This window comes from Aethalodelphis obliquidens, unplaced genomic scaffold, assembly GCF_003676395.1.
Source record: "Aethalodelphis obliquidens isolate GAN/ISIS:26980383/991018 unplaced genomic scaffold, ASM367639v1 scaffold61, whole genome shotgun sequence".
Classification (NCBI taxonomy): Eukaryota; Metazoa; Chordata; class Mammalia; order Artiodactyla; family Delphinidae; genus Aethalodelphis; species Aethalodelphis obliquidens.
The window spans coordinates 8232167-8254054 of NW_020838005.1; the positions used below are offsets into that span (position 1 = coordinate 8232167).

The 21888-nt window shown below is 35.1% G+C and overlaps 1 protein-coding gene across 1 annotated transcript in view; it reads left to right on the forward strand.

Moving 5' to 3' along the window:
* FBXO8 (F-box protein 8) overlaps positions 1–21888 on the forward strand; it is a 39581-nt gene that overhangs the window by 2157 nt on the left and 15536 nt on the right. Inside the window, exons 2-3 of the mRNA XM_027087991.1 lie at positions 13107–13443; positions 16240–16366. Of these exons, the coding sequence (XP_026943792.1) occupies positions 13115–13443; positions 16240–16366 (456 nt within the window). The 5' untranslated portion in view covers positions 13107–13114. The remainder of the gene's footprint in view (positions 1–13106; positions 13444–16239; positions 16367–21888) is intronic.

Below are 21888 nucleotides of genomic sequence, written 5' to 3' on the forward strand. Positions count from 1 at the left end.
ATACATGGATTTTATTTCTTGGAAAGTTTTTTTTTTTTTTTTTCCTGGGGCGGGTCTTTTTTTTTTCACTAAATGCCTGAAGAGAGGCTTATTATTTTTCTTGGAAAGCTTTGCTTGAGGAATGACATGTGTGAGAGGAAGGTTTGTGTTTTTAAGGTGTATGTGAACAGAGCATATCACAACTGGAGACTGTGTATTCCTTACCCATTGCCATTTTATATGGTTGAAATGGTTTCAAAATAAACATGAGCGAAGATAGCTTTAAAGGTGGAAAGAAGTTAGGAAAGGCTAGAGGTAAGCCTTTCTAGTGTAGAAAGAATGTGGCAGTCTCTATGTTGGTATGAGAGCAAATAGGAGTGGGAGAGGTCTGTCTGAGAACAGAAATGTGTTTGTGTGTTTGTTTTTAAGCATTATTAGATGTCAGGTACCACCTTCTTTCAGCATTACCTGGCCGCACATCACCAGCACAGCTTTTGTCAGTGAACCAAATGAGCTTATTGGAAATGAAAGGTACGGGCTTCCGGGTTTATTGTGACACTGTTTTGGCCTTGACCCACTGTAAAATTGCCTATGCTTCTTCCAGGTTTGAAAGATGTTGTCATCTTTTATACCTCAGGTGCTTAACGCCAGCCCGACTGTGTCAATCCTCAAATTGTAGATTTGGCTTTTAAATAGGTACTCCCTATCAGGTTAACATAGTTCATTTATAGTAGGTTACAACCAATTAACTAGTGCAGTTTTGGGCCCTTAGATGTCTGCTAAATTTAGTTTTGGCCCCTTAGATGTCTGCCAGATTTTAAACAGGTGCTTGCTAAAATAACACAGTTGAAATACTTCATTCACAAAATATCTTATGGTAATAACTAGATAAGCTAAACCATGCCTTGTAATTTATTACACTTATTATCAGTTTAATAGGGAATGTTTTGTGTGTTTATTGTGCTTAGAATTGCATAAATTAAAAGATAGTTATTTTCCTTATTTCACGATACAAAAACATGAATTACCAAGAAATTACCTTTTCTTTGATCACAAAGCATTGAAATTAGTCATTCAAATTTATGATTTTATCGTTCATTACTTAACCAACTGCTATGTATTGATACAACTCTCTTTTTTTCCGACATTTTGATTCAGATTTGGAAACTGAGGCTAATCCATTGGCTGACCTATGATAATGTGTCAAAATCATTAACATGAAGTCTATGAATTATACATCAACTCACGTTGCATTTCCATTGAATTATTTTACTTACTATTTTAAAACAACTTTAATGAAATACATCCACTTCTAGAAATTTATGTTCTCCATTTCTTTATTTTTTTCTCGTGGTTTTGTTTTACTGACATTTATTGACATAGATTATCCAGTGAAACTTGAATGAGTTTATATTCTATTTAGGGCAAGTGCTTTTGTGATGTAGATAGAGATGAGAAAAGATATTTGCTTTCAAGTTTAGGCTGTTTGGGAATTTAGCTCTGTGATCAGCAGTTTGTATGTATTCTGCAAGAGCAGATTGCAGGGGATTTCATAAGCTATTTGAAAGAAGGAACAAGATTTTAGCAAGTGAGCCATGCTTGGAGAGCCCCTATCTGCTCATCCTGAGCAGTGATTTGTAGAAGTCATGGACATGGGGGGAAACAGATGGAAAGGACAGATGCTAGATACACATACACAGGCACACATACGTCCATCTCCGTCACCTCTTCCTTTTATTTTAATTTTTTAGGATTTTCTCATTTTTATAGGATCATAGAATTTTATAGCAAAAAGAGAACTTAGGGATCATCAAGTTCAAAACCCGCTTTTTACCGGTGAGGAAAGTGAGGCTTTGAGTATTGTGCCCTCTACTTACAACTAGTTGAAGGAGCCTGAATCAAGCTCATGCTTTGTGTCAGTCTGTTTTCATTGTTAGATGTTTTCTCATCTCACTTCTGACTTTCCTGTTGGCTCCTGTCAATATTTATTTTATGTTAATACCTTGTCTTATTTGTGTAAAAGCAATTCAGTGAGAATTACAGTTTTTGTTTTGTTTTCCCATTTTTTTTTTTATTATGGTGAAATATACATAACATAAAATTTGCCATCTTAGCTTTTTTTTTTTTGCGGTATGTGGGCCTCTCACTGTTGTGGCCTCTCCCGTTGCGGAGGGGCCCAGCCGCTCCTCGGCATGTGGGATCTTCCCGGACTGGGGCACGAACCCGTGTCCCCTGCATCGTCAGGCGGACTCTCAACCACTGAGCCACCAGGGAAGCCCCATCTTAGCCATTTTTAAGTGTACAGTTCAGTGGCATTAATAAACACATCGTTTTGTTTTTTAATTCTACAACTCTCATAGGAATGGCTTTGCAGTCAGTGGGCATGGAGTGTGGTGTGCCATGAGGAGGTAGGTTGTGATGTGCTGCCATGACCACTGCTGATTGCAGTTGGGTTGAGTAAAGAGTGCAGTTAAAGAATCAGTGTAATTAAAAATAATGCCAGTGAGAAATTTAATAAATTTATTTTATTTGAAAGTTAAAACAGACAGTGGAACATCTCTTGCAAAAGAAGCTGAAGAAATAAGTGAAATTAAATAAGCCTCCAATTCTCTGCTTTTTGGTTACATTTTAAATGATATCTTAATGTTTACATTTGTTTAGATGCCATTTGGTAACACTCATTACAGAATCAAAGAACAGGAAAAAACCTTCAGAAAACAAAGTAATATTGTAAATCTTTTTCGAATTAAAAAAAAAACCTACAATGGTATGCTTTTTAGTAGCAAAAACTGCTCTTGCAGGACCAGATCTTTAAATTTAATGACTGAGTTTTTTTGTTTGTTTTGTTTTTTTATGTTTTTAATGTACCCTGTGACCTCTTAGTACTTAGCTATTTCCCTCCTGAAAAAGGCCTCCTTGTGGACTTACCCTTCCTTCATTTCTCTACAGTTGTTGCCTTTCAATGTTAGAAGTGTGATTGGTTATCAGGTTTTTTCTTTTCTTTTTTCCCCTCTACTCAGTCTGTTCTAAACTACTTTGGTGGTCTGCTCTTTTGGAAGTAGAGAAGTAAATGTTGGGCTGCCAATTTGGTTATATATGTATAAAATATTTTATCATAGACTCTCCCATGTTCTTATGCCTTTGAGTAATATCACATGATAACACTTAAAAAGGTTTTTAAAACCTAAAGTAACCAAAAATCTAGTTGTTACTTTCTCATTGGAAAAAAATTGAAAATCTCTAAGAAGATATAAATGAGTGAATTTCCTCATCTTTAAGGCAATAGAATTTGCATGTTAGAGATAATTCTTTTGGTACACATTTTAGGTCTTTATCTGAGATAGGAAATTTCTTATTTGTAAACCCCACTATTTAGACACTTAAGAAATATTGAAAAAAACTAACCATTTATAATGAGTGTTTAAAGTAGCTCGTTCATGTCACTCATAAAGTAGCCATTCATGTTAAACCCGTGATTTAACACTGCTTGCTCAGGAAGAGACTTTATGGAATCTCGTTTGCTTCAGACAAAAGTGTTTAAAGCAGAATGCTTTCCTGAGACCTCCAGGCTGCTTTGTGCTCTTCCCATCTTCCACTGCATGTCATCCATCCATCTAAATGATGCATAATCCATTCTTTATTACATATATTTGTTTCCACAGCATGTGCTATTTGAATGCTTAGTGCCATAAAATTGCTAAAAGCAGTGGTACAGTGTGTTCTTTTAGAATAGTACTTTATTTGATGTTTAACTTGTTACATAGGGATGTTTTGATTAAAGCTGCTTAATATATTTTAAAGATAATTTTATATTAGATATACCAACAGGTATTAATAAAGTAATCTCTATTATTCTTTTGTGGAAATACTCTACTCTTTTGAAAAGAGAACAAGACATTACAATAACAGACAAGTATTGTTCTCATAAATGTTAATAATTAACTTGATAGAGTTCTTGGTAATTAATCTAATCTATGCTGCGTCCTAAGTGGAAGTGCCTTTGTGCTATGTTACAACAGATTTGTTTAGACTACCACTGTATTTCTTTTTTAAAAAATGAGAAAAGTACATCCAAAATATGTCAGAAAAATATAGCTGTTTCTCAGATTTTCGCATTAGAAAAAAGGAAATGAGTCAGGGCATACATACTGCTTTGCCAATTAAAAGATGCTTTTATATATGTTATCTCAGTTAAGGCGTATAGCAATCCTGTAAAATAGATAGGAGTGATTTCCCCTATTTTGTAGGTAACCGAAGATCAGAAACCTCGTTTGAAATATCTAAGGTCATACAGCGTATGGCATAACTGGAACTCCAACTTTAAATTCACTCTCCAAAATAGCAGTGTCAAGAAAACCTACACATTTCTCTCAAGCACACATCATAGAGCCCACATTCTCTAGTCTCAGCATAATAAAGCTAGATATTAATTTTAAAAACCAAAAGGCCTAAATACTTAGATTAAAAAATACAGACTTCTAAATTATCCAGTCAATGTGTAAAAAAAGTACTATTATTATTGTCGCTGTTATTTTCATAGAAACAAGGATATCTAAGTAGTAAGGAGATTAAACAACTTATTGATTTTTAAAATATTTTTACCAAATTGGATCATTATTCCCACAAATCAGAAATATTATAAAATTGGAATTGAAGCAATCCAAATTAAATCACATTAGTTTATGTACTTTGATTTTTAATGAGTAGTTAAACCAATTTTCTTTAATGTATTTTGCATTTATGCTGGGTTTTTTTTTTTTTATTAGACCAAGTAACAGGCACACATCAATCCTTTTGCATTTATACCGTTACTCAGTTATTGATACTTCCTAGGTAAATAGTCAAAACATTATTATAGATCTGTATCCTTAAGTATTCGTATTCCTTGATTCTGTCTTCTTTTAATCTATACAGTACATTCCACAAAGTCAGAGGTGATTCATAGGTCATAGATTTTTAATAATTAGTTGGGTATCCTTAAATCTAAAATAGTTACTATTTGTCATAGACACTAGACTTGCTGTGTCCTTGGTCACCTTCTTTAGAGTGTTTATTAGAATCTCTAGTTCTTTGAAAAACTATATTGTGGTATCATTTACATACCGTAAAATTCACCCATTTTAAGTGTACAATACTCTGTCCTTTTTTTTTCCAGTTAATTGTAGATACACATGCAGTTGCAAGAAATATACCAAGAGATCTCTTGTACACTTTGCCTAGTTTCCCTAGGCAGTGACATATTGCATAACTATTATATACTATCACAACCAGGATATTGACATTAATACATTGCGCCTATTTTATTCAGAATTCCCCAGTTTATTTTTGCTCAAATGTGTATCTGTGTGTATGAGATTCTGTGCAGATTCACATATCCAGCACCACAGTCAAGACACTGAACAGTTCAAACACCACCGGGATCCCTGGTGCTGCCCTTTTATAACTACACCCACCTCCCTCCTGGGTAATGATGCTGAACGTCTATCATGTGATTGTGTACCATTTGTATGTCCTCTTTGGCGAAATATCTGTTCATGTCTTATGTTCAATTTTTCTTTTTTAACATCTTTATTGGAGTATAATTGCTTTACAATGGTATGTTAGTTTCTGCTGTATAACAGAGTGAATCACCTATACATATACATATATCCGCATATCTCTTCCCTCTTGCGTCTCCCTCCCTCCCTCCCTATCCCACCCCTCTAGGTGGACAAAAAGCACAGAGCTGATCTCCCTGTGCTATGCAGGTGCTTCCCACTAGCTATCTACCTTACGTTTGGTAGTGTATATATGTCAATGCTACTCTCTCACTTCGTCCCAGCTTACCCTTACCCTTCCCCGTGTCCTCAAGTCCGTTCTCTATGTCTGCATCTTTATTCCTGCCCTGCCCCTAGGTTTTTTTTTAGATTCCATATATTATGTGTTAGCATAGGGTATTTGTTTTTCTCTTTCTGACTTACTTTACTCTGTATGACAGACTCTAGGTCCATCTACCTCACTACAAATAACTCAATTTCGTTTCTTTTTATGGCTGAGTAATATTTCATTGTATATATGTGCCACATCTTTATCCATTCATCTGTCGATGGACACTTAGTTTGCTTCCATGTCCTGGCTATTGTAAATATTATGTTCATTTTTAATTGAATTGTTTAATTTTTTGCTTTTGAGTTTGAAAATTGTTTATGTATTCTCGATACTAGTCCTTTGTCAGATATGTGGTTTGGAAATATTTTCTCTCAGTCTGTAGCTTGTGTTTTTGTCTTCACATGGGCTATCAAAGAGCAAAAGTTTTAATATTGATGAGGTCGACTTTATCAACTTTTACTTTTATGGATCATACTTTTGATGAACTCTCTTTGCCTAGACATAGATCCCTAAGATTTCCTTCTCTGTATTTTTCTAAAAGTTTTATTCTTTTATGCTTTACATTTAAGTCTATGATCCATTCTGATGAGTTTTTGAAAGATGTGATATTTAGGTCGAGGTTCATCTAATTCAGTTTTTCTTATTGTTTACCATTCATCCATTCTTGCAGTCAACAAATATTTACTGAGTGCTTTGTAGGTCTAAGGCACTGTGTTTGGTATTGGATTTTTCCATGTAGCCTATTGTGTTGAATTAGTCCCCCATCTTAGTACTTACAGGCAGTTCTTACTCTGCACAGTACCATGTAAACTGAAATGCATGAGTGTTAGAACTGTGGCCTTGCTGTGCACAGTCCCATGGAACTGTCAGCCAGTAGTTAGCTTGGTACTGTACAAGGCAAGGACTACCTGTATATATTTTTAAATTTTTATTTCTTTTAATAAACAATAATAAAGCACAGTATGATAGGTAAGTTCCAAAATTATTGTCATCTTAAGGAACATATGTTTGAGTAATTCATATTTTATTTTATTTATTTCTTTAAATTAATTAATTAATTTATTATTTATCTTTGGCTGCATTGGGTCTTTGTTGCTGTGCGTGGGCTTTCTCTAGTTGCGGCCAGCGGGGGCTACTCTTCGTTGTGGTGCACGGGCTTCTCGTTGTGGTGGCTTCTCTTGTTGTGGAGCATGGGCTCTAGGCGTGTGGGCTTCAGTAGTTGTGGCACGCAGGCTCAGTACTTGTGGCTCACGGGCTCTAGAGCGCAGTCTCAGTAGTTGTGGGGCACAGGCTTCGTTGCTTCGCAGCATGTGGGATCTTCCCGGACCAGGGCTCGAACCCCTCTCCCCTGCATTGGCAGGCAGATTCTTAACCACTGCGCCACCAGGGAAGCCCCTTATTCGTATTTTATAATCAAGAAATATGCTTTAAAAATATAGATCTCAACAGTTGTAACATTGATTTCAAAGATCCAAGAAATTGACACTCTATCCATAAAGCTCTTTATAATTCAAGTTCCTGGGATGTGAAGATGTCATAAAGATCTAGAGTAGAACTTTCTTATTAATCGATTTATTTTGTGATACCGCCATAAGGACTCTTGATATGTTGAATCGTCCCATGAAGTCTTAAAGTTTTCATTTCTAGAAACATGTCTGTAGTGATTAAAGATGATGGTAGTACTTAACTGCCAAAAAGTATCTCTGTTATCACTGACTGATAACTAAATACTTGACCTTATTTGCCAAGCTAAGAGTGTCAGCCTAAGCAAAGTTAGTTTCTTCTAACTTTATATATTTACTAGTTGTTATTTTTTTCTCCTAGCGAAGGTAAATGGCATCTCCGAATTCACAGATCCTCAATTAATGGAATTTGGAACCAGGATTATAACTACTCAGATCATTAGGTCCAGAATAACCAGGTGTACTCTGAAATGGGAGAACCAAAATAAATAAGAGTTATCGTTTAAAGCGGACTGAGTGGTGACTACAAAACTACCTGTTATGATAAATTCCCTGTGGCTTAGGTTCTCTTAACCCCTATAAGTTCCATGGAATAAGACTTATTCACTGTTTATCTGGTGAGGAAAATGAGTACCACAGACTATAAGCTAAACAGATTCTGTGTGGGAGTCTGAACCAGATCTTTTTTCACGTCAAAGTGTATGTGCTTTCCACAAGAACAGTAGCCTAAAGAGAGGCTGCAGCTGGGAGCAGCATGGAGGTAATAAGCAGTGACAGAGGGAGAAGAGATGAGAGCTGGTGATGAAGAAGCAGATGGTGGATCGTCTTTGCCAGTTCTGGGCATAAGGTTTGGTGGTTAAGACTAACCTTTGGACTCAGATAGACCTGAGATGGAATCCTAAGTTTTCCATTTGCCAGCTCTGAGATCTTGGGCAAAGTTGCTTAACCTCTCTGAGTCACTATTTCTTCAGCTATAAAATTAGAATAATATCTACCTATGAAGGTTGTTTTGAGGACAAAAATGAGATAATGTATTAAAACTTCCACAATGCTTGGCATAGAGTAAGTACTAAATAAATTGTGGTTTATAGTACAAAAACAATATTATGGTTTAATATTTATATTATTAAATATTATGTTAAAAATATTGTGCACATAATATTATGTATGGAAGGAGGGAACACAGCCAGGAATTCCAAGCCTTAAATCTGCACATGCAAAGTTAAAGGGGTATTTTTTTCCCCTACTTTCTTTAAAAATACTTCTTCAGCCTTTAAAAGAAAATTTTCTATCACAACTGACAAGAATAATTCTTACTATTTTGATGTTTGCCTTGACAGGGGTCTCCTACTACTCTTAAACTGTGATGCTGAGCATTTATCTCCGTGATGGTTTTCAGTCTGTATGATGCTAAGCTCTTAGGGCAGTAATTCTTATACTTAGTGCACATCAAACTCAGTTATTTTCAAGTTTCACATGCTTGGATTCCTCAATCAGGAGATTTCTGTTTACAGAAAGGTTGTACGATTAATAAAAATAACTGGTGTGTACCTTTTACCCAGATTCACCAATTTTAAACATTTTGCAACATTGCGTTAACATTCTCTCTGTATAGAGACAGATGTTTCTGTTTTTCTGAACCATTTGAGACTGTCTTATACATTATGCCTCAATAATTCAGTTTTTTTCTTAAAGAACAAGAATATACTCTGACAAAACCGCTGTACAGTTATCAAATTCAGAAAAGTTGACATTCATATAAGTATTTTTATCCAGTCTACAGCCCGTATGTCTAGTTTTTCAGTTATCCCAATAATGTCCTTTCTAGCACTTTTTTTTCATGCTAAGATCCAGTCCACACACTGCATTTAGATGTCATGTTTTTCAGTGTCCTTTAATCTGGGATGATTCCTTTCTTTATCTTCACAGCATTGGCAATTTTGAAGGAAAAAAAAGATTATTTATAGACTCTTGGGTTTCTCTGATATTCCTCATGATTAGATAAAGGTTATATATTTTTGGCCAGAGTACTGTATAATTGTTATATCCTTCTCAGGGTATCACGTCCAGAGAGGCATATATGTCCTATCCTTCTCAGGGTATAACGTCCAGAGAGGCATATATGTCCTATCCTTCTCAGGGTATCATGTCCAGAGAGGCATATATGTCCGTTTGTCTCTTATTGGTAAATGTTAAGTTTGAACACTTGGTTAAATATTGTCTGATTTCTTAATTTCTTTTTGTAATTAATGAGTAATATATTTGAGACTCTGTAAATCTTCCATTCTTTATCAAATTCCAGATTCAGCACCCACTGATAATTCTTGCCTTAAGAATTAGTTTTTCTATGATGGTAGTTAAATGATGATTTTTCTAACTCATTATTCAGAATTTTACTATAAGGAAGAGCTTTCCTTTCTTCATGTAATATTTAGTGATCATCAGTGTAGACTCACTCATGGATTTCTTTTTTTTATGTGATAATTGAAGTATCATTCAATAAGTTTTACTGAAATGCTCATCATTTTCACTCTGTGAAAATATGGTTTTGTCAAAACAAATGAGCTAACATTTTATTATTAGCTGTGAAGTGCACTTTATATGTAATGTTTAATACAACAGCCCTCTGAACTATATGTATTACCACTATATTATATGCAAATTATCACCTTAAATATGAGGAAACCAAAGCTTAGACTAGTCGAGTAGATTCCCCAAGGTCCTGTAAGTGCTCGTTAGTGAAGTCAGGATTTGAACTCGAGTCTGTTCAACTTCAAAGTCCACAGCACTATGCTCCCTCTGTGACTTGCTTCACAGCTTCTGTAGTGGATCTCCTGTCTTTTTGAGAGTTTTATCACTTTTCTGACAGTTCTGTCCACCTTCCACACCACTATTACCCTAAGGAAGACTGGGAGTGGGGTGGAACACTGTCGACACCCTTTCCTTTCTCCGAAGGATAAATATATGATAGTAATACTTCTCAAGTGATATATCATACTGTGTTCATGCTTCGTATCAAGAACTGCTTTAAAGGGAAAAAGACATCCCGCAAGGGTAATTTGCAATAGAAGAATATTTATTTAGCAGTAGAAGAATAGAAAATGCAGTTTTCTTTGTCTGAATCACGTGTAGATGAGCCTCAAACCTCCACCCTCCCCATCAACTTGTTTTAATCCTAAGAACCAGCTGTTGGCTTAACCTCTTTTCTACCTGCTGGATGCTTTCCGAATCACTTTATCCAGTGCTCTATTTAAGTGATCCCCATTAAAGTCCAGAGCCTAGGGAAATCACCCTGATTCTGTGTCCCCTAGCAACATCCCTGAGAGTAATAACAGCTGCCTAACCATATGTCCCTAGAAAGATGTTGTAGGGAAAGTACATACAAAATTGATACTAAATGCCTTAAATCTTGAGACTTCAGACATCACAGTCACCACGTTTGATTATTTACCTTTAGTGCTACAAATGCAAAAGAGAAGAATAAATATAATTATCTAAAATGACGACAGATATACTGGGTGAGCTTAGCAATCAATTCAATTTCTAGATATTTTCTTGCTAAGATAAACAGAGAAATGGCTATGATAAAATTTTTTAAATGTGTATGAGTCTTTTGTGTCAAAATTAAGTTGTACTTATGTTGTAACATGACATAGCATATTTAAACATTAAGGAAACTTATAGCTCCTTACAAATTTTTGTTGATATTCTGTATTTTTTTCTGTGTTAATTTACTGTCTGTAGTTTTGCCTTTTCTAGAATGTCTTATAATTGGAATCACATATTACATAGCATTTTCAGGTCAGCTGCTTTCACTTAGTAGTATGCACTTAAGTTTCTTGCATATTTTTTCATGGCTTGGTAGCTCACTTCTTTCTAGCACTAAACATTCCATTGTCTGGATGTACCACAGTAAATTATCCATTCACCTGCTGAAGGGCAACTTGATTGCTTATAAGTTTTGGTAATTATGACTAAAGCTGCAGGTTTGTGTGCAGGCTTTTGTGTGGACATGAGTTCCCAACTTATTTGGGTAGATACCAAGGAGCATAAATGCTGGACCATATCGTTAAAGTATGTTTATTTTTGTAAGAAACTGTCAAACTGTCTTCCAAAGTGACTGTACCATTTTGAATTCACACATCCTTGCCAGCATTTGGTGTTGTCAGTTTGGGATTTCAATCATTCTAATAGAAAATAAGAATTTAATTATTAATAGCTTAACCACTACTTCAGGAACTGCTACCATTATGGTAGTATGTGTCGTAGGGAGGAAAAGTTACTACCTTTTGTGGTTTCTTTGCAAAAACAAATTTCCCCACATTTAAAAATTATTAATATGTTCCTTCTCTCTGTATCCTCCCTCCCGCATCTCTTTATAGCTTAAGCTTGTGGATTTCCAAGCAGTTCACAGTAAGGACAAAGAGTGAAAAATTATCCTGGACTGTTTTTTCTGTTTTAATCAACAAGTAGCCTGTTACAGTGGCCATTATCCAACTAACAGACAATAATTCAATAAATATACATGCCTTTTTAAATACTGAAAAAATACTCGGTGACATTCTTTGAAATTCGACTCAATTTTCAAATTATTCCTAATAATTTTCAGAATTTCTGGTCACCAGTGGGCTTGGGGAGGGGTTGCTTTTTTATTTTTTGATTATTACTCCTTATTGTAAGCAGCCAATTAAAACAAAACCATATTTTAAGTTTAGGTCACGCTATGAAATTTATTTGAATGATTTTGAACAAAAATCCATTTCTTCCTCCAAATTTTTAAAACACGCACGTCCCAGTAGTCAACTTGGGCTTTTAAAACAAGAATATTTTGTTTGTAAAAGAGATCATGAAAATAATTATTTGTGTTAGTTAAAAGCTCTTCCTGATTTCATTTTTCTCAGTGAATTTATTTGCCCAGGAAAAGTCACTTATTTGCAAAACCAAGTGAAATAGAAAGTCTAGGCCAATAGTCTTCTAAATATTTGTATATGAGAAAGTCTGATATTTGTAAGAGATAAATGTAGAGCTACTTTGGTTGGAGGTCAAGTGGAGAGAGAAGAGGCTAGAGCACTCCCATCCCTTCTCCTGCCTTTTCCCAGGTACCTCTGAGGAGTCCATAGGGCTCCTGGAGAAGAACTGGAAAATTAGTCTAAATTATGATTTGTATTTAAAGCAGCAACAGAACCAAATAGTCATTACTGAGCTCTTTATCATGGAGTCCTACGTGTCTAATTTATAAGGTTTCGGAATTAGACTTCAGGGCCTATGTTACATTTTATTACAGCCCACAACTTAAGAGCAGACTGGCAAGAATTAAACGAAAAGCCTGTTTCACAGCTGTTATGCATCTGGGAATTTGGTTAAAAGGGCCTAGCTTAGCTTAGCCTGGGTTGTGATAAAAAGCAGGGTGTACAGGTCTTTTAAGTGAAGTCCTGTGCTCTGATCAGAGTTGTATTTATTACTGGCCCATAAGTCCACATAATTATAATTTGTAAGAGTCTTTAAGACGTCAGTAATTTTTAAATCTTAACTTGTGAAAAATGATTATGTCACCTGTGGACTTTAAAAGTGGTTAGCAAACTGAGATAAAGGTGATAATCAAACTAAATAGTTCTCCATCCAAGTTTCATACTTACTATGTTCCAACTATTTGTAATTTCCTACTCCATTTAATACGCTTTAATGAGCAATGTTCATTCTGATAAATGAATGCTTCATGTAGACTTGTTGTACCGCAGGGAAAGGTGGATTACTTTTGTAATGTCGCCTTCTTACTCCATTCTGGCTTTCTCCCAGGCTTGCAGATGGGTCAGGGGCTGTGGAGAGTCGCCAGAAACCAGCAGCTACAGCAGGAAGGCTACAGTGAGCAAGGCTACCTCAGCAGAGAGCAGGGCAGGAGGATGGCTGCCAGCAGCATTTCTAACACCAGTCATCGCAAACAAGTCCAAGGGGGCATTGATATATATCATCTTTTGAAGACAAGGAAATCGAAAGAACAGGAAGGATTCATTAATTTGGAAATGTTGCCTCCCGAGCTAAGCTTTACCATCTTGTCCTACCTGAATGCAACTGACCTCTGCTTAGCTTCCTGTGTTTGGCAGGACCTGGCCAATGATGAACTTCTCTGGCAAGGGTAAGTTCAGCCCACCATGTTGGATCCAGATAGCTCTAAGTAGAATCTTGCCTACAGGTTGTGGGATTTTTGTTTTTTGTGTTTGTTTGTTTGTTTTGGGGGGGTTGGTGCTGCTTGTTAGCATAAACTTTAACTGGTGAATATTTCATCTACTTTTTATATTTTCTAACCACTATTTGTTCAATGAATTAGGCAAATATTGGAAAGCAAAGAGATAATCTACTTGCTGAAGTGAAAGTAGACTGTAGAAATTTCAGCAGTTCTTTTCCCAGGTTAAATTTAAGCTATAAATCTAAGAACTTTTGGTGCAATAGAATCTATGGAACCTAAGTTACTCCTTAACAGATTGTATACATGAGTCATGAAAATGAAAGAATCATTGAATCTTGGGTTTTCTAGCATTCTTTACCAAAGTTTACTTAAGTCTCATTATTTTAAAATGAAACTTCTGAACGGAGTAAAACATGTCTAAAAACAAGTTTTTTGAGACTTTAAAACCATTTTTCAATGAAATCTATGGAGAGAATCAATTATCTAAATAGCCAAACTTTAGTAAAAATGTATTACCAACAATGACATTTTTAACTCAGGCTTCCCGATGCTACGGAATTATAGTATTAATTATGTAGTTCATTTCTCAACCTTCAAATAGCTAAAAATCATCAATATCATCTTGTTATTCTTCCCTTGTCTTGTCATAATGAAGTTACTGTGGAAGTGAGAGGAAATTCTATTAGTAATATTTAAAGTATAGTTATTAATTTTTAATTGTTCAGTGTAAGAGGAAAAAAAAGTACTTTAGGGCTTCCCTGGTGGCGCAGTGGTTGAGAACCTGCCTGCTAATGCAGGGGACATGGGTTCGAGCCCTGGTCTGGGAGGATCCCACATGCCGCGGAGCAACTAGGCCCGTGAGCCACAACTACTGAGCCTGCGCATCTGGAGCCTGTGCTCCGCAGCAAGAGAGGCCACGATAGTGAGAGGCCCGCACACCGCGATGACGAGTGACCCCCACTCACCACAACTAGAGAAAGCCCTCGCACAGAAACGAAGACCCAACACAACAAAAATAAATTAATTAATTAATAAACTCCTACCCTCAACATCTTCTTAAAAAAAAAAGTACTTTAAAACTGGCTCACTTTTATTTATAACCTCTTTTCTACACTTTAGTATTCCCATCAAACTTAATTTATGATCCTATATTTGAACTTTGTAGAAGAGTTTATTTCTATGCTTATATGAACTCAATCAGAATGTGGTTTTCATTTGGGATTTAAATTTGGATTGTTCATTTTTAAAAGAAATGCTTCCTTTAGTGTTTACCACATAATTATGCCTATATATCTGATGCTTGGATTTTTTTTTTCTTAGTGATAAATTAAAGGCTAGCTTAGTTTTTTGTTTTTTGTTTTTTTAATTTGGATGTTGAGAGGTTCTGTTGCTTTCATGTAGCTTAGTAATAAAATCGAAAGCTATGGGACTAGATTAAAGAGACTGCTAAAATATTGATAATTTTCTAAACAAGTTACTAAACTCATTGTTATGAAATCAGTGATTTCATTTGGTTGGTAAAAATAATGCAAGGATATAAATTAACTATTAAGAAGATATTCCCATACAAAATTAGATATTTTACCCACTATCCTCAGAAATTTTGATGTTACAGGCTGAGACGGTAACTTTTTTGTTTTCTTGTAAGCTATGTGTGTGAGAAAAGAAGGAAGTTTGTGCCAAAAATCAATGATGAATATCAGAAAGTGAAACTATGGTTCACTTTCTGGATGAATACATCCAGAATTTCCAGGCATTGTAATAAGATGAAACGTTAGCTTTCAAATAACAACCAGTAGCTAATGCCTCAAACAGAGTTGGAAACAGGTATACCAATGTGTAGAAACAGTGTGTTTTGAGGTATGAACCATTAGCATTTTAAGTATTACAGATTTTGTAAACAATCATATATAGCTGTGATAGTAAAGAACCAGCGTTTTGAAGCAGTATCTTAAAAACTGCTAAACTTAATGTTGCAATTTAAGTATTGAAGTTATAGCATTATAATTTCTCCCTCTGCCCAGCAACCTTCCTCCTTCTACCAATTCGGTTATATTTCGCAATAGAGCACACTCTTGCTTAATTCTGTTTAAACTCTTGGTTAAGATTGCAAACTCAGGGGCTTCCCTGGTGGTGCAGTGGTTGAGAGTTCACCTGCCGATGCAGGGGACGCGGGTGCGTGCCCCGGTCCGGGAAGATCCTACATGCCTCGGAGCGGCTGGGCCCGTGAGCCATGGCCGCTGAGCCTGCGCGTCCGGAGCCTGTTTGCAAACTCAGGAGTAAGCTCCTTGGATTCAGATCAAGCTGTGTTTCCCTGGGCAACTTTTTTATGGTGTCTGTTTCTTTATCTGTAGCACCAAATCATGGGATTGTTGTAAAGACTGAGCAAGCTAATACTATTAAAATGCTTTAAATAGTGCCTGGCATCGAGTAAGCACCTGGTAAATGTTGGCTATCATTATCATCATCATTATTTATGTTTAACTTCAGTAGGACTCACAAATATTACTAATCTTTGTAACTCACATTTATTAAGTGCTGTCAAAATTGCTAAATTGAAGACATTTGTCTATCTTACTCTGGTAAACAAATAAAACAAGTATAAAAGTAAACATTTTATACTTTAGAGCTGTAAAATCCAATTTTATGTTATTTCATATCACTATTTTATCATATATATACATATTTAACTTAGAAAAATTCAATATAGTCATGTTTTCTCGTCTGCTTTTATCTTACTTACAGGTTGTGTAAATCCACTTGGGGTCACTGTTCCATATACAATAAGAACCCACCTCTAGGATTTTCTTTTAGAAAATTGTACATGCAGCTGGATGAAGGCAGCCTCACCTTTAATGCTAACCCAGATGAGGTAAGTGAAGAATTTGAATATTTGTAACAGTTGCGAACTTTATTGTTGTCTTGCTGCAGCTTTCCAACATAATAAACTTGCAAGTAAATTATAAGTCACTGAACATGACTTTTCAATCATTGCAAAGCCTGGTATTTGAAGTTATTGCTATGTGACTTAGTCATTTCTTTTTACCTTACCATGTCATGTTCTAATCTTGCTACCTGCTCACTTTGTATGGCAGCTTCCATGACATATATGCAGCCCGCCACTGGACTTGGTTGAGATACTACTACATTATAAGTCGAGAACACAAAATATGTTCATCAAACTTTATCTGCAGCATTTTCTTTGTTTCATCATTTCCATTTACTAACAATGCTATTTTTATCAGAGATAATCACAAAGGACATTTTTCTAGTTTGTGACACATAAGAATGTCTTTAAATAATGCCTTTAACAATCTAATACATGATGGCATAGAAACAACTTATAGATTCTGTTATAAAACTGAATAATTTTGCATTAATTCTTTAATTCTTTTTTCTTAAGACAATAAGCAAACATGAATAGAGAGCAGGGAGAGTGGGAGAAGCAAAAAGAACTGTTTGAAATTAATTAATTATTTAATTATTTCTTAACATAACATATGAGTGATCAAAATGTGAAGACAATTCTTTCTCTGATTCTCCCTTACCCCTGTTCTTATTTTAATATATTCTGGAAAGATTCGGAGTTTCAGAAATGTTTAAGTATCTACTAGACTTACTCTTAGAAATCTAATAGAAATTATATAACACTCAGAACTAATACTTATGGGTGGATCATTTTCTGTGGAAAAATTTGTCTGGCAGTTATGTTAATTTACTTACTTTTCAAAAACCAACGTTCTTCATTTGTTGTAGAGGTATTAAGGACTCCCTAGTTACCTTAATATTAATATTCTTTAATTAATATTAATTCATATTAAAGAACTACTGATCTTATAAATATGCACATAATAATACAAATGACATTTTGAAATTAAATTGACTTTTGCTTATTATATATTTCTCTGTTAAATTTTTCTTGTACATGAATAAAAATATAACACTGCTACAAAGGTTTACTAATACATGTACATCATCAGTTAAGTCTTAGCCCAAATACAACAAAGTATATATGTTATAAAGCAAATATGTTATAAGCAACAAATATGTTATATTTGTTCTCTTTCACCAGTTTTTACTTTCAGTGAATAGAAGACTGATACTTTTAATGAAAGTAGAATGATTTATAAGAAGTTAAAGTTCAAATTACACATTTGAAACCAATATAATATGGATGTTGCTAATTGAAACAGTTATATGACTAGCGTTATAATAAGAAATATTTCACATCAGTATCTTGAGTTAATTGAATGATGATTACTGGAGAAGAACTGGGGCAGAGTAGTACAGCGTTTTACTCCAGATACGCAGGAATCAGGAAAGGCAGCTATTACAGGCCCTGTCTTATGCCCAGTTTATCAAGGCATACTGGCTCCAGTCATGAATTAACACCAATGTTGAGTAAAACTGTCATCTTCAATTCATATCACTTTCAAATGTTACATTCTAAGGAAAGTGTAACTTGGTAAGTACTGAGTTGTAGATTGTCAAAGTCAGACAAGTTGGATGTGACTGCTCATGTTGATTATGGTAAGTAGTCATTCCTTGCTAAAGGAGTACTAATTTTTAAACAAGTTATAAAGCATCCTTATTATGCAAAGATGAAACTGTAGATAGGCCCTTATATACTAGAATATGATATGGGTAGTTTTAAATATCTAAATTGGAAAAGCTAGATGTCAAAATATGTTTCCATCTTTGCAACTACATATATCAGACTATAGAGTTCTTCACCTCCTCTAGAGTGTTTGGGCGGGGGTGGGGGCAGAGAAAAGAGGCAAAATTAAAGTCCTCTTTTTATCTGGCAAAAAAATATTAAAAAATTTCAGTCAAATATTTAAAGAGGGGATCCAATTTACTAATTAAAATAAGATTTTTAGATCTTCAGATTTTTACTTATCCATCCTACCTACCATTGTTATTGAGAGTTGGCTGTATTTTTTCCTTTACTCCCTGGCCTGATTCAAGGATATCCTGGAGCATTCCAGAAGTATTGAATTTACTGTTTTGAAAGGGGCACATACTGCTGCCAGGCGGCATGGAACTGAACCATTCAAAGTGACTTTTGGTTCCAGAATTCTGCTTCTACGCTTTTATGAACATCAGTAACTCAGCAAGCAGCTGTCGCCTAATAACAAAATAGAATTCTCTCTTTACCAGAATATACTTAGGACATAAATAGGCATGGAAGGACATTGAAGTACACTTGTAGGTGCAGGGAAATGAGAAGTATTTTGATAACTATTCCACACTTGCTTTCATTGACTAATAAATAATCAATATCAATTTGGTTGTTTATCCAACCAAAATATAATTGAAAGATTATTCTAATAGGTGTTTTTATATAGAACTTACCTACAATGAGTCATACTTTAGCCAGGTCTTAGAATGACTCTTGCCATGATTTTTTAGTGCTAGCAGTCAGGAAATACTTTATGGAGGTTGATTTTTTTTTCCCCCTTCACTGGAACGCTGTCATCAGATGTGTTATTTGGGTTCATTTAAGCCTGAGAAGTAAATTATTTTTGATGATATGTTTAAATGTAAGTGGTGTTTATTTTAAGTACCTGAGATAAGATGTATATAATTGTTCAGTATTGTAACAAGTCTACTTTTCCATAATTTCTAGTTCTGTACTTAACATTTTGATAGCAAGCATCATTAAAATATTATAAAAATAAGAATACTTACAGCCACAGGGAACGAGATTCTCCAAAGGACATCGTTCATGTCACGGATATGGGTAACCAAACTCCACAGCAGCTGCTGGCAGTGGCTTATGGGGTGGGGGAGAACTTCCGCACAGTTTGTGGTACGATTGTCTAGCACGCTGCTGTTATATGCATGACGTTGTGATCTCAGCTGTATGTAAAGTCTTGATCTTATGCATGAGCTTGTGTACTTTGTGGCAGGTGACCACATTCTAGTAAAGGAATGTGCTAAAAACCATCTGTTTACATTAGGCTGTATTTCCCCTGCATGTACAAGTTACGTGTGTGATTTTATTCCACAGCAGTATTACAATAAAGTAATTTTACTTATCAACCAGTAAGCTGTATTCCCTGTGCTCCATTTAGTATTAAACTTTTTCTTGACATAGTTATTTTTAAAACTGGAGTTTCTGAAATTGGTAGTGAATGTGGTTTAACTTTATATTATAGGTTTATTTTTATTCATATTTCTATAAATATGTTGTTAAATTTTTAAAATTATATCCTCATTGGGGTCAGGTAAAAGAAGTCTTTTTTTAAACTATGTAAGCACATTTTTCCTGTGTTCATATAGAAAGACCCACATGCATACAATCATATGCATTGTATTAGATTGATCTGGAATAGAATCTATTAGAAGAAACATTTTAAATTTGACCTAAGCATATGTTTTAGATGGAAATGTATGCACAAACTATTTTTGAGATATCATCTTCTTTTTGTTGTTGGACCAGCTAAAATATAAACAGGAAATTTGGAGGCGTTCTCCATTATAGAAAAGAACTCAGGTGTTTATACTCAGATTTTACAATATCTCATATATTAAAGCTTAACTTTTTGCTCCAGTATACTGCAGCAAAATGTTCATTGCCATTACTTCATAGCATAGAAACAATGATGAAAAATAACTTTTGTTCCTGGAGATACAAAACCCTGATATCATCAGAATTTACACATTTCCCAAATGTATTCTTTGTAATAATTATTCCACAGGATAATGGACATAGTCAAAGGATTTCCCAAGTCTAATAAATTTGACCATGATAGGTTGTGATTAGTTGGCTCATTTACAGAATAACCTGTCAAAGCCTCTAATATACTGATGCACATTGTGAATATCTAAGAGGAGGGTATTGTATGCCATATTATGCAGGTTTATTTGACATAGTGTCTTTTTGGCAGGTGGGTGGGGTGGGGGGAGTATAAAGTAACATTCCCGGGAACACATTCTGAGATACGCTAGTGTAGATTATCTGCAGTCTTTCTATGTGTAAATGAATATGTGTCCTTAAATGAATAGACACCTGGCTTGAATGATTGAAATATCCTGTTGTTCACTGACAGCTACCTGATGTTTATTTTACCTGTAATCTTCTTTTTTATTGGAAGTCTATGGATCTATAATTATTTGTTCTCTTTCCTTTGGTCTGAGAGTATTAATTACAAAAAGATAAAATAAAACAGAGTTGAGTCTTGACAACCAAGAGCTTTATTCATGTTCTGTATTTTGATTGTAGTCTAACATGTTTAAGAAAAACGTTAGTTTGGAAAGTAAGAGTAGGACAACAAACCTGATAACAATATTGTATTCAAGTAACTACATGTAGACATTGATTAAGTATCCGTGTCAAATAACTTGGAACAGATCATTCATCATTATATTCTTGGTATCTCGTTCTCTACACTAACTCTATTACGTCTCCTGAAGCACAGGAGTATTCCCAGGGAAGGTTGACAGGCCGCTAGATGCTTTTTAGTTCGGCAAACGTACAGCCTTTTGAGGTTTTATCCTTAGTTCTACAGGTCTAGAAATTTGACTTTATCTTTCACCGAAATTAGATCAGTCTCTCAGGAATAAACTTAAACTGTAGGTAGTAGAACCTGAGCCAGGTTGACAATAAAATGGGTGTACTTTGAACAGTGCCTCATAGCATGAAGAAAGAGAGAATGCCTAAGTTCTTAGCTATATTATAAACTAAAATATATCTAGGACCTAAATGTAAGGCCAGACATTATAAAACTCTTAGAGGAAAACATAGGCAGCACACTCTATGACATAAATCACAGCAAGATCCTTTTTGACCCACCTCCTAGAGAAGTGGAAATAAAAACAAAAATAAACAAATGGGACCTAATGAAACTTAAAAGCTTTTGCACAGCAAAGGAAACCATAAACAAGATGAAATGACAACACTCAGAATGGGAAAAAATATTTGCAAATGAAGCAACTGACAAAGAATTAATCTCCAAAATATACAAGCAGCTCATGCAGCTCAATATCAAAAAACAAACAACCCAATCCAAAAATGGGCAGAAGACCTAAATAGACATTTCTCCAAAGAAGATATACAGACTGCCAACAAACACATGAAAGGATGCTCAACGTCACTAATCATTAGAGAAATGCAAATCAAAACTACAATGAGGTATCACCTCACACCGGTCAGAATGGCCATCATCAAAAAGTCTACAAACAATAAATGCTGGAAAGGGTGTGGAGAAAAGGGAACCCCCTTGGGACTGTTGGTGGGAATTTAAATTGATACAGCCACTATGGAGAACAGTATGGTTCCTTAAAAAACTGAAAATAGAACTACCATACGACCCAGCAATCCCACTACTGGGCATATACCCTGAGAAAACCATAATTCAACAAGAGTCATGTACCACAGTGTTCATTGCA